Here is a 12,851-nt window from a genome sequence, read left to right as displayed (position 1 = left end):
GGCTTTAGGTTCTCCATGTGATTCCCCCAGAACTGAGACCAAAAAGGCTCCTCTGGATTAAGTTGGAAAAAAGAGCCCAGGGTTTGATTGCATTCTGGGCAGGACAGAGATTTCCAGTTCCACCAGTGGAAACGCACAGGAACTAAAACTGGCTGAAATCTGATTTAAACCAACCTGAAGTGGCCGAAGAAAATAAACTGCCTTGTGTGAGTCGCCCTCCTATCAGGTCCAGGGAGGCTCCAAAGCCAGACTCAACCCAGACTTAACCCTGTACCTGCTCTGCATCATGTTCATGACCATCCAGTCAGCTGCATACACGTTCTTCCCAATCAGATCCTTGAACATAATGAATGTTTCCATCAGGAAGTCCTGTTGGAAAAAGAAAGCACGTGGTGGGTTTGTGTCCATGGAATTACAGGGAGATGATGCTGTGAGCTCATGAGATGCAAATGATTGGGATTGCATTGATTAACGACCACGCTGATTGGCAGTCAGTGCCCTGCCCTGCCTAAGAGGGGTCTCTCATTCAGTGAGTATGGCCCAATAATGAAATTATTCCTGACATCTCATCCATCCACTTGCACAAGGAGAAATAATTGCACAGAATATTGGTCTGCTTAATGATATCTGGCTTTGCTGTTTTGCATTAAGCTGCGCTGGAGCTGTGCACAAGCTGGATTAGAGAGCAAAACCAATATTGCAGGGCTTGTTCCCAAATCTCTGAGTGGTGACAGTGCAACAGATGTAGATGATCCAGAAAGCCTGAAATGACAAGGTATTTTCACTGATTAGGGTTAAATTTTTCCTGGTCCAGTTTAACGACAGTTAAGGAGAGGCAGTGAATATAACATCAAAGATGTGATTTAAGATTATTCCACATTATTGTAGAAAAGACACTTTTTGCACAAACAAGACTTCAAACTTGGAAAAAACAAAGTTGAATTGCAGAATGAGAGAGAAAAAAAGGGAAAATTAACAGAAATGAGCAAAAGAAGGGAATATCAGGAATATTGATCTCCTCCTTGTGGTCTCTGCAGATACAAAAGCCACTCTAAGCTCTTAAATCAATTCTATTCTCTGCAGCAGCACATTAATATTCAAATATGAGAGGGACACAAAGAAGGTCACAGGAGGAGCCATCCCCTTGAAATGATCACCATCAAAAATCTGTTGAGCTGAACAGTTTGGGCTGAACAATTGGCAAGATATTGATGGAAAAATGGAGCACTTGGTGCTACCTCAGTAAAAATCCTTTTGGCATTATTAAATCAGAGCCTGATGAGAGGGCTGGACTTGACACGGGCACCTTGAAGATATGAATGAACTCCTAAAAGTGCTAAACTAACCAGGGAATGATGCCAAGGCAGGGCTGGAAATACCAGCACAAACAAACCCAATAAAGAACAACAAAAATAAAAGCAGTTATTGCAGTCAAACAAAATTTTCTGTTGGTATTAACAACTACCACACCACTACAAAGGCGGGTTTGCTCCAGTAGATTTAAAAGTGCATAAAAATCAGGTTAGAAATTGTTATTTTTCATAATCGCCCTGAAAATCTCACTGGATGAACACTTCCAGAATTCCTGAATCTGCCTGATTTTGGCTTCCCTCCCCCTTTTCCCCTTTCCTTTCCTTTCCTTTCCTTTCCTTTCCTTTCCTTTCCTTTCCTTTCCTTTCCTTTCCTTTCCTTTCCTTTCCTTTCCTTTCCTTTCCTTTCCTTTCCTTTCCTTTCCTTTCCTTTCCTTTCCTTTCCTTTCCTTTCCTTTCCTTTCCTTTCCTTTCCTTTTTCCTTTTTCCTTTTTCCTTTTTCCTTTTTTCCCTTCCCTTCCCTTCCCTTCCCTTCCCTTCCCTTCCCTTCCCTTCCCTTCCCTTCCCTTCCCTTCCCCTTCCCCCTTTTTCCTTTTCCTTTTCCTTTTCCTTTTCCTTTTCCTTTTCCTTTTCCTTTTCCTTTTCCTTTTCCTTTTCCTTCCCAACAAATCATTTGGGTAAGATAAAACCAGTCCTAAACCCACATGAAGTGTGAGTGACCTGTAGATGGCTCTGTTGCCCCACGCTGGCTCAAGAGCTGATTTTTGCAAGCGATTTTCTGTGAAATTCTTTAATTCCAACTGCACGGATGAAAAAAGGGATCACCTTGGCTCCCCAAACTGAATTCCAAACCTTCTGGTGGGTTTTGGTACAGGAAGAACACAACTCCAGGCCCTTCCCCAGCTGGTATTTCAATAAACAGCCACTTCCCAATTGCAAAGTAAGAATACAGGGACAAAAAAGCTCCAACAGTTCTTGTGTTGTGTACTAGTCTTGCTAAAATACTGGTTTGGGCCATTGTGGGGAAGATCTGCTGATTTTAAGCAGAAAAAACCCTCAGAAATGTAATATTTCACCTTGTTTCCCACACGAAGTTTTTGGGGATGTGAATTTTTAACATTTTGAGAACCTTCTGCATTGCTGCCACTAAAGCAAGATTCATTACTAATTAAACTTCAGAGGAGGGGAAAGAATTAGATAAAGAGAACAGGGCCACAAAGTGAGAGCCAGACAAGGGGAAGTGTTTTTCTTTTCCATCCTATCATTCCCTCTTCTGGTTCCTGACTCAAATCAAACATTTTTTCCCCATTAAAAATGTTTTTCCTCAATGCCACAAATGCTGCTCTTGGGCTCTGCTGAGTCAGCAACCCCCCCGGTGCCCAACAAGGGTGACAGGAATAAATTCCCAGGAATTGTGGCACCAGGAGCCACTGCTGAGGGTTTGGTGACCCCAAAATCAGCACAGAAATGACCCTGCAGAGCGGAGTGGTGATGCTGGGTGGGCTGAGGTCATTCCCCAGCCAGGCTGACTTACAATGATGTCCTGCCTGGTTTTGAAAGTGTTGATGTAATGGCTGTAATGGAAATCATCCATCTGCCTCAGGATGGCTGTCATGCAGGCCACGAAAATACCCTGGAATGGGAAAACCACAAAATACTGGGTTATTTTCCTGGGTTAAGCACTGTAACTTCTAAGTGTGGCACGTCAGTGTGACCTGATCAAATATCCCTGATCAGAATGCTCCTTATCTGTGTCCTAACAACCACCTGAGACTATTTGGCCCTCTAGACCAGTCAAGAATTCCTAAAATTCAAGCTTGAAATCTGGGTATTGCTTTCTTTCTCCCCATGGATCACAAGAGAATCACATCCTTCAAACACAGAATTTTGTTTTACATATACATTGATCCACTTCATCAGCTATTAAAAGTATTTTCCAAGCTGACTCTGATTTTCAGATTTAGCTGACTCTGATTTTCAGATTTAGCTGACTCTGATTTTCAGATTTAGCAGCAATTCTCATGGGTAGCACATTAAAGTGACCCCAGACTTATCAAAAATCAGGTAAATCCCCAGCTCCGGGCTTTCCCATCCTTCTGTACATGAGCTCCAGGGTGAATTAAAACACCCCAGCTGCCTGCACCCCCTCAGCTGCCACACAGGGGTCAGAAATGCCCCTGGAGGGTCCAATCCCCCAGCATTTCATCCTGTTGAGCCCCTGGAGGGTCCAATCCCCCAGCATTTCATCCTGTTGAGCCCAGGTGACAAAATGCAGCAAAGATCCTGTGTCAGGCACTGCACTGACACAAAATTCTGTGCACAGGGGCCAAAAGGAAATGAAATCACCACCAGTGACTCAGCTCAGACTGGAGTGGGATAACCTGAATCCTAATCCTCAGAAAAACACCAGGAGCCATGGCTGGGTGGCACAGAAGCCCTGTAGGGCAAGGAGAGATGAGTTCATCAGGCACTGCTGCCCACTGAGAGCTCCCAGGGGAACGAACCCCTCTGTAGAAGTGCTGGGGAAGCAGGGAAGGGCTCCCAGGGGAATGAACCCCTCTGTCAGAGGTCCTAGGGAGGCAGGGGGCAGGAAAGGACTCCCAAGGGAATGAACCCCTCTGTTAAAGGTGCTGGGGAAGCAGGGAAGGGCTCCCAGGGGAATGAACCCCACTGTCAGAGCTGCTGGGAGGCAGGGCTGGGGAAGGGCTCCCAGGGGAATGAACCCCTCTGTTAAAGGTGCTGGGGAAGCAGGGAAGGGCTCCCAGGGGAATGAACCCCACTGTCAGAGCTGCTGGGAGGCAGGGCTGGGGAAGGGCTCCCAGGGGAAAGAACCCCTCTGTTAAAGGTGCTGGGGAAGCAGGGAAGGGCTCCCAGGGGAATGAACCCCACTGTCAGAGCTGCTGGGAGGCAGGGCTGGGGAAGGGCTCCCAGGGGAATGAACCCCTCTGTCAGAGGTGCTGGGGAAGCAGGGAAGAGCTCCCAGGGGAATGAACCCCACTGTCAGAGGTGCTGGGAGGCAGGGCTGGGGAAGGGCTCCCAGGGGAATGGGGGTGCTGGGAGGCAGGGCTGGGGAAGGGCTCCCAGGGGAATGGGGGTGCTGGGAGGCAGGGCTGGGGAAGGGCTCCCAGGGGAAGGGGGGTGCTGGGAGGCAGGGCTGGGGAAGGGCTCCCAGGGGAAGGGGGGTGCTGGGAGGCAGGGCTGGGGAAGGGCTCTCACGATGTGCGGGGACTGGCGGCTCATCCCGATCACCGTGCGGTTGATGCGGCGCAGCAGCCGCTCCATCATCAGCTGGATGTGCAGAGCAGTGGCACCCTGGGGACAGCCAGCAAGGGACATTGGAGACCATTCCTCAGGCACAGCCTTCCAGGGGCAGCTCCCTGTGTGGGAGGACTGCCCTGGCCGTGTTTAATTGTCATTAGGGGAAGAAGAAGAAGGAGATTTAAGCGCACAAGCGATGGATTCGAACACTCTGGGATTCACTTGGTGGAGAATTCCCTTAATGGATCTGTCCCAGCTTCATCAGCTCATCCTGGGGCTTCGACATCTTTTCTCTGAGCAGTTCAAACCACTCTGTTCACAACCACTCAGAACAATTCCCATGGCCAGAGTGGGAAGTGCATTGTTCTGACTGAACAGTGATAGCTGTCCCTATTCCATAATAGAGAGAACGAGCAACCTCCTCATTTTTATACCATATAATACATCTTTGACTTGCTCCAAAATACTGAACAAGCCACCAAAGCAGCTGAGATGACATTTTGGTCCCTAGAAATGGAAGTAAATGCTTCTAGTAGTGATAACAACTAATTCAACCTTTCCTGGCTCCTTTTCAGACAGAGCTCCTACAAAGACCTGCACAGCAAGGCATCACAATTTCTATAAATATCACAATTCTGACTCATTAAAGCATAAGTTGAGGATGTTTCTTTACTGTAACTTCTCAAAAGAAGAACTGAGAGGAACTGGCAGCCCTGAGAGCTCGTGCTCACCACATCTTTGCGGTCCAGGACCTCCAGGACACTGCTCAGGAGCTGGGAGCTGGCCTCGTGGTCGGGCTTGCTGGAGTTGTCATCCAGCTGCCCACTCAGCTGATCGATGAGCAGGGGCAGGAGGGCATCTCTGCACTCTGCAAAGTGACACAGAGACAGAGCAGAGCCTCAGCATGCCCTGGGTATGGGCACCTCACAGGAGTGTCCTGCTCCTGATTCCATCTGTGACACCAGCACTTGCTTAAAGCCACTGGAGTTACAACAAACGGACTGGAGAGACCTAAATGATCTGTAATTTGAATAATGGAATCCCAGAATGGGCTGGGTTGAAGGGACCAAAAATATCATCTCATCCCACCCCTGCCATGGCAGGGACACCTCCCACTGTCCCGGGCTGCTCCAGCCTGGCCTTGGGCACTCCCAGGGATCCAGGGGCAACCACAGCTCCTCTGGGAATTCCATCTCAGGCCCTGCCCACCCTCAGAGGGAGGAATTCCCTCCCAGTATCCCATCTAACCCTGCCCTTTCATTTATAAATTCTGTATATTCCACCAAACAGCACACTCAGCTTCTCTCTCCTGAATCACCACCCTGGATCAGGATCCCACATACTGGGCATTGTATAAAGACTGAACAGCAAAAAAACTCAGTTCTTCCATGGCAAGGAATGCTTCTAGAGTTGGATTTAATGGTGGATTGCCTCTGATGACTGACAGGGGAACTCGTTTTGAAGGGTGGGTGGCCCCTGACAGAACCCAGAGCCTTCCAAGTGCCACTCACCAGCCTGCTTGAACAGGTCACTCTCCACGATCTTGGTCAGGCAGTTCAGCTTCTGCCGGACCAGCTGGTTGTCAGGGATGCTCTGGATGAACTTGCTGAAGAGGACACTGTGCGCAACACAGAGGGAGCAGAGGGTCAGCATTCCCACCCAGCATCAGCCCATCCATCCCACACAGACACTGCCCTGCTCCTGGGCCACACACAGAATCACAGCATCCCAGGATGGGCTGCGTTGGAAGGGACTTAAGGCTCACCAACTCCAGCCCCTGCCATGGGCAGGGACACCTCCCACTGTCCCAGGATGCTCCAACCTGGCCTTGGCCACTTCGAGGGATGGGACAGCCACAGCTTCTCTGGGAATTCCACCCAACAGGCAAATCACTACAGAGCCCTGAATGATTTTTAAGAAACTTAGCACAGAACTTGAAGTCCTGTTGAGGTGCTAGGGCATGGGTTGGACTCAATGATCTTTAAGATCTCTTCCAACCTAGTCATTCTGTGAGTTCTGTGAAAGTAAAACCAAGCAGTGTTCAGGAACTGCAGGCTTAAACTTTTTTAAATGGCACTTTTATTCCAGGACACACCAGGAACACCCCAAACCCTAAAAACAGGCGGTGCTCTGTGCCCTCCAGTGCCACACAGGTTAATCACACTGGCTGTCACAGCCAGGGAAAGCAAGAGTTTGGAAAGACTCATTTGGAGCGACTCAGCAGCAAAGGCACAGCCTCCTTCCAGATGCCCCTTCCATCAGGAGTGACTCACTCCAGCCCGAGATTCCCTTTAATTCAATTCCATGGACATTTGCTGCCTGTCTGCTGCTTCCCAGCAAATCACTTGTGTCAGGGCAAGGAGACAGGGCTAGGCAGCTCCAGGCAAAGCTCTGAGCACCACAACCAGGAATCCACAGGGCTGAGAATTTCCTGGATAAACACAGCTTTTGGGTTCCCAGCCAAGGATCGGCCTTTGCCACACTTTTCAAGAGCATTCCCCAAGAACTGGTGGAAACTCACATGAGATTTCAACACTTCACTGCCCTCAGATTTTGCTTTTCAGTAAAATCTCAAGGTGCCTGTAAGGATCCCAGAATCCTGGAATGGTTTGGGTAGCAAGGGACCCTAAAATCACCCAGTTCCACCCCTGCCATGGGCAGGGACACCTCCCACTACCCCAGGTCACTCCAAGCCCATCCAACCTGGGCTTGGACACTCCCAGAATGAAAAACTGGGATGTAGAGAATCCTCTGAACTCCACTGACTTCCTTTAAAGCCCTGCAAGCACTTCCTTGAGTCCATGCACAGGATATGCACCACCAGATCATAACCAGAGTGGCTGGTTTTAGCCAAGTTTCCAAAACTCTTCCCACCACATAAGCTGGGTTTAGAGGACAAACAAACTTAATACTGTTACCTGAGCTCAACGGGGTCAAATACCAGTTTGACATCATTTATGATGCTTGGCAAATATTTTAAAGCTGCCCCCTGAAAGAAGAAAGAGACCAAGGACATGAAACGCACGTGGGAAATCCAGTTTTTGTCAAAAGCAAATATAGGGACAACTTCAGAGAACTGGTTTAAAATCAAATTTATGCATCCAAAGAGCCTCCAGCCACTCCAGATCCGCGGTGCAGAGCGGGAAAGGTGCAGGAGAAGACATTCATGGATAATTCTCTCATTCCTTTTTCTGGCCCAGCCCCTTCCCAACTGCACCAGTTGATCGAATTAAAGATTTTTACTTTTCCCTGGAAATGATGCTCACCTTGATCTTGACAGCCTCCTCCAGGGGCCGGTCCATGAGGACATTGAAGGAGAGGAACAGCTGGCGAATTGCATCATTGAATTCATTCCCATCCTCACTCTTCCCATAAACACTGCAAACAACAGGGCCAGTTACACCTGGAAATCCAGCAGCTGAAATAGGATTTCATCCTGTGGAACAACATCTCTTAATGCCCTGTCCTTCGACAAAGACATGGGGTTGAAAATGGAATTGGAGATTTTGCAGTCATTTCCTGCTGGAATCTGTTATAGGGGGAAAACTGCACTTTTCAGGCTGCCACTGCAGCAAATTCTGCTAGGGTTCCAAGTATTAAACAGGAAAAAAAATCCAGAATGGACATGAATAAAGGGTTCCAAACCCCCACTGTGAATCTCTGGAAGGATGTTTTTGAAGCTGCAATTAAACCACTTTGATTTTACCCCAGCTGGAGAATGCGTCATCTCCCACCTCACCTAATGACTGAAGTATCTGTCTATGGGTTTCCTAAAGTTTCTGAAAATGAGGAGGAAATTCCATGTTTTACTTTATAAAAAAAATACTGGGTTCCTTTTCAGCTCTACTATGTGCTGCTTATTGCACGTTAGGGGGGACTAAAAGGTTTTCCTCCCTTCTAATCTGTTATTTTAATTTTAGCTCAACTCATTTGCTCCAGCCACAGACAAAGGGCAGAAAGATCCTCTTAATCGGTCAGTGATAGAGGATGTGGTGAAGAATATCTGCTTTAGTGATATTTACTGGAAGGAACTCCAGTGGGTTTCCCAGAGGAGGCCCAGGGATGGAAGGGCTGGACCCACCTCAGGTACAACACCCGCGACTGCACGATGAACCTGAACAGGTATTTCAGGGCCTTCAGGGCTGCAAAGAGCAGCTCTGTCTTGCTGGAGTCCTCAGCATTCCCCACGTAGCAGTTCAGGACTTTGGTGAGTTTCCTTTGGAAATAAAAGAAAAAGGGGAACCAAGAGAGGCTCGGCTCAGTTCCTGCGCAGGTCCAGCTTCCTCAGCCCAGCGAGGAACTGCAGGCACACAAACACCACAGGCTGCCTTCTCACAGCCCATTTCCTTCTCAAACCTGGGCTAAAAGTCTACAGATTCCACCCTCGTGCTCTGCAGGGGAAGGGACTGAGGCCTTCTCCCTGTGACAATTCCCACGTGTGGAGCAGGAGGAGAGAAGGAAACCACGTGGAAGCAGTGACTGTGGGACAGGGCAGGGAAGGAGGCATCCCAGGAGAAGAGGACTTCCAACTGTGTTTCCTTTAGGGTGACAGCCAATTCATGCAGATCAGTAAAAATGAAGAGGAGATTTTTAGAGAGGAAAAGCAGTTTGGTTTCTGGTTTTGCCCTCCCTACTGGCCTCAGTTTGAACTTTTCACTTCTGTTACCACAAGGGTGATGACCTTTGGCTGAGGGGTGCTTGATCAAGGGGCTGGAAAGCCAAGATCTGTGACAGAAGTGTCTTTTCTGTCTGTTTTGACAGAAAAAAAAAATCTCACAACAGAATTTTTAAGAGGGCAAAAAGAGCAATAAGAAGGATTCTTTTTCTCCCGAATGCAGAGAAGGGATGCAACTCTGCTCTATGCTGCCTTTATCACGTTAACATCATCAAAAATGACCTAATCAAATACATCACCAAGAGCTGATCTCATCCCCAAAGCCCTCAGTGACACTGCTGGGTGACACCCAAGGTTTGGGAGCAATACTCACACATAGGCCAGGGTTGCACTGAAGTGTTTGTAAATGTAAGTCTCAAGAACAGCGTTGAAATGCTGGAACTTGATGTCTCCAATCAAAGAAATAATAAATACCTGCCAAAAATCCAGGAGGAAACAGATGCACAGAGCTGCAGACTGACTTGAATAGAACAGACTCTAATTCCATTTCTTTTGCTGGGTTATAATTTTTGTTTTATAACAGCATTAATGCTACAGAGAGTGTTATTTGTGTTATAACAGTCACTAAATACTGTGTGTGTGCAATTTGTTACTCTTTTCACTGTGACTACTAAAAACCTGATGTGCATTTCAGTCCTGGCTCCTGAAAAAGCCTCAAGAAGTGTTTAAATATCATTTATTTCTAGAGCAAAATACCAACTGCTCATTGGAATCACCAGGAAGAGACTGGAAATGTGGCTGAAAACAAACTCTGCAGCCACAGAAGATTCACTCACCAGTGCATCAAACACCAGGAAATCATAGGTTTCATTTTCTGACATTTCCATCATGATGTTGAAAAGTGCATCGAGGGTGTCTGGCAAAAACTAGAGGGGAAAAGGAACAGTAGAAGAGTGGGGAAAGGCAACTGCTTCTGGCATCCTGCACAGGAGCATGAGCTGGATCATTCCTCCCCTTCCAGCCTGGCTGAACTGTAAAACCTGTCCATGAGAAAGCATCTCAAAAGGGATCCCAGCCCTGTGTTCATGCACATGATTGCCATGACCATCTCCATAGTAAGGAAGATCTCCTCAGCTCTAAATGGCCCCACTTTGCTGTTCTAATGCCTTTTCACCCCACAGGATAAAAGTCCTGACCTCTCTAAACCAGCCCACTCTGTCCTGAGGCAGGACACTGCACCCAGCCCGTCTGCAGTGACACAGTGACACATCAGCCTCATGCTCAGCTGCTCCATAAAACCATCACCTTGCAAAATCCCAGCACATTCACTCTTGGGACCCCTCTCTGCAGGTAAAATCCTTCCTCCTAAACCCTTCAGCAGACCATTTGCTGTGGGAATTCCCCCCGTATCAGGTCCACTCCCCACAGTGCTCCATGAGATCTCTGGGCTGTCTCTGCTCCCAGATTCACAGCAAGCCCCTCCTCATTCACAAAGGAGTTGAAAATGAAAAGTTAGGCTTTGGATGTGTCTCCTATTTCATAAGGATAAAGAGGAAAATAAAGTCACCGCTCTCTCCCTGATCCCTGTAATATTCAACTTCCGTAATTCTGGTGAATTCCACTAATGAGAGGTGGAGCACAGGTTCCCAGAGAAGCTGTGGCTACCCCATCCCTGGTGTCCAAGTGTCCAAGGCCAGGATGGAGCAAGCTGGGACGGTGGAAGGTGCCCCTGCCCATGGCAGGGGGTGAAAAATCTGATTTTAAGGTCCCTTCCAAGCCCAACCATCCCATGATTTGACGATTCTCCCACTCCTCAGCACTAAGACTTGCCCTCCCAGCCTACCCAGACACCTTTTGGGTCCAACACCAGGCTGACACACGAGAGTGTGTGCACCAAGGAGGCTCAGATCCCTGGCAATACCTTCACGATTTCTCCTCCTTCCACCTCCATCAGCTTCCTGAGGTTGTGGGCAATGTTGTGGGCGTTGGAGCGCCAGTTCAGCAAACCCAGCAGGTCAACTGCAAGGACACAAAGCAGCAATCAGCAATTCCAGCTCCCAGCTGACTGAAGGGCTGCAGAGCAGCCCACAGCAAGGCTGCGGGCTATTTTTGGAGTCAGTGCACAAAGAACAGTCACCCTGAGGCACAGAATGTTACCTTGAGGTGCTTCTTTTGTCTTGGCAAAACAGCAAAGCTCTGCTATAAATGGAAACCTGGCTGCCATCTGATAACACATTTGGAGACCATTTTGCAGGTTTTTTTCAGGGACTCAAGAGCAGGTATCTCAAGCCAGGAATTTTATTGAAGTGCAAGACTCAGTGCAGGAGCCTTCCAAGGCTGCTGCTGGAAGTCTCCCATCATTTACCAGCACAGGCTGGACTCAGTCACATACTGCTCTTCATTTTGACCCCTTTGGCAGCACAGCAGAGTTAATGCACACCATCACCCTTGGAGAGCTCAGTCCTAACTGCTGCTCTCTTAGCAGGCAGAGGGAAGAAGGCAATTAACCTTAAATATTTAAAATTCCAATAAAACACAGACACTGTCACTGACAGGTGACATTTCTACATGTGTCAACAAACTTGTTGGGTTTAACACTGGCAGCCTGGATCGAGTATTTGTGTGAAAGGGTTTCTAGGAGCTGCACAAACATTCTGGGAGCTTGTTCTGGCAGCTTGATGGGACAGGGCTGCCACTGACACACAGGCAGCAAAATGAAAGCTGAAGCTCTCTGGCCACACACAGAAACCTGCCTGGAGAAAATGCCCTCTGTATTTCAGAGCCCCTACCATTCTGGGTGAGTTTGGTGGAGCAGATGACAGTGGCAATCTGGAAGCTGTCCTTTGTGCTGTCCTTTGTGGGGGTGAAATTGGCCAGAGGGTGCAGATTTTTCCCTGAGGGAGCCTCCTTCTCCTCCATCTCTGTTTTGGTGCAAGGAAGAGTCAAATAACTCTTGGCATCTTCCATTTTCTTGTTGTCACCCTGTTGGTTGGACAAAGCAGGGAGAAGGGTCATGTCCCACAGTGACAGCCAGAATGGGTTTGAAATGCTTTTTCATCTCTATCATTGTTTGAGCTCTGAATTTCAGGGATAAGTTGCTCATACTGCAAATGAACTGAGCTATATCCAAAGCCACAGAGTTCAGGAGGATTTCCCACCTCACACACACATTGTGTAGATTTCTACTGCTTGGAAAATCAGCCAGGAGAGTGTTGTGATGAGTTTAACACAGACAAGGCTGGAAATGCCGAGGGTACCTTGTAAATAATCAAATTGTGCTTGCCATCCTGCAGCGTCGTTCCATCTGCATTCATCAGCTTCACAAAGCCCATGCCAAAAGCTCTCTCAGATCTATCCCTGGCTGCAAAACAGGAGAAATCTTCATTAGCAAATGTCTTATTCATGCCCACACAACCCAAAATGCAGCCCTCTAACCTCATCAGCGGCTGTATTTCATAGGCAACTGCAGCTACACAAACACATCCTCCTGGAGCATCTCCCACACACAATTTTAGTGGGTTTTGTGCTGGTAGATGGACAGATTAATGGTTGGACTCCTTGATCTTCCAGGTCTTTTCTAACCTTAACAATTCAGTGATCCTCTGATGTAGAATTCTATAGATATTTTTGGTTGGGATTTTGGTTTGTGAGCTGTGGCCCTGGAAGGA

The 12,851-nt window shown here is 47.9% G+C and overlaps 1 protein-coding gene across 5 annotated transcripts in view; it reads right to left on the bottom strand.

The window, feature by feature from the left end:
- DOCK5 (dedicator of cytokinesis 5) overlaps window positions 1-12,851 on the bottom strand; it is a 78,528-nt gene that overhangs the window by 29,265 nt on the left and 36,412 nt on the right. For all 5 annotated transcript variants that reach the window (XR_010993910.1, XM_068174589.1, XM_068174590.1 and 2 more), the window contains exons 17-29: window positions 12,441-12,544; window positions 11,973-12,165; window positions 11,105-11,202; window positions 10,020-10,109; window positions 9,557-9,657; window positions 8,650-8,784; window positions 7,835-7,946; window positions 7,487-7,557; window positions 6,080-6,186; window positions 5,300-5,436; window positions 4,527-4,622; window positions 2,845-2,943; window positions 275-369 (exon numbers count right to left, since the gene is read on the bottom strand). Coding sequence is in view for 4 of the 5 variants with exons in the window: in XM_068174589.1 (XP_068030690.1) it covers window positions 275-369; window positions 2,845-2,943; window positions 4,527-4,622; window positions 5,300-5,436; window positions 6,080-6,186; window positions 7,487-7,557; window positions 7,835-7,946; window positions 8,650-8,784; window positions 9,557-9,657; window positions 10,020-10,109; window positions 11,105-11,202; window positions 11,973-12,165; window positions 12,441-12,544 (1,438 nt within the window). In the remaining variant the exon portion in view is untranslated. The remainder of the gene's footprint in view (window positions 1-274; window positions 370-2,844; window positions 2,944-4,526; window positions 4,623-5,299; window positions 5,437-6,079; window positions 6,187-7,486; window positions 7,558-7,834; window positions 7,947-8,649; window positions 8,785-9,556; window positions 9,658-10,019; window positions 10,110-11,104; window positions 11,203-11,972; window positions 12,166-12,440; window positions 12,545-12,851) is intronic.

Source organism: Anomalospiza imberbis, chromosome 28, assembly GCF_031753505.1.
Source record: "Anomalospiza imberbis isolate Cuckoo-Finch-1a 21T00152 chromosome 28, ASM3175350v1, whole genome shotgun sequence".
Classification (NCBI taxonomy): Eukaryota; Metazoa; Chordata; class Aves; order Passeriformes; family Viduidae; genus Anomalospiza; species Anomalospiza imberbis.
Note: the sequence above shows the minus strand (reverse complement) of the source record. Positions and strands in the feature narration are given on the sequence as shown.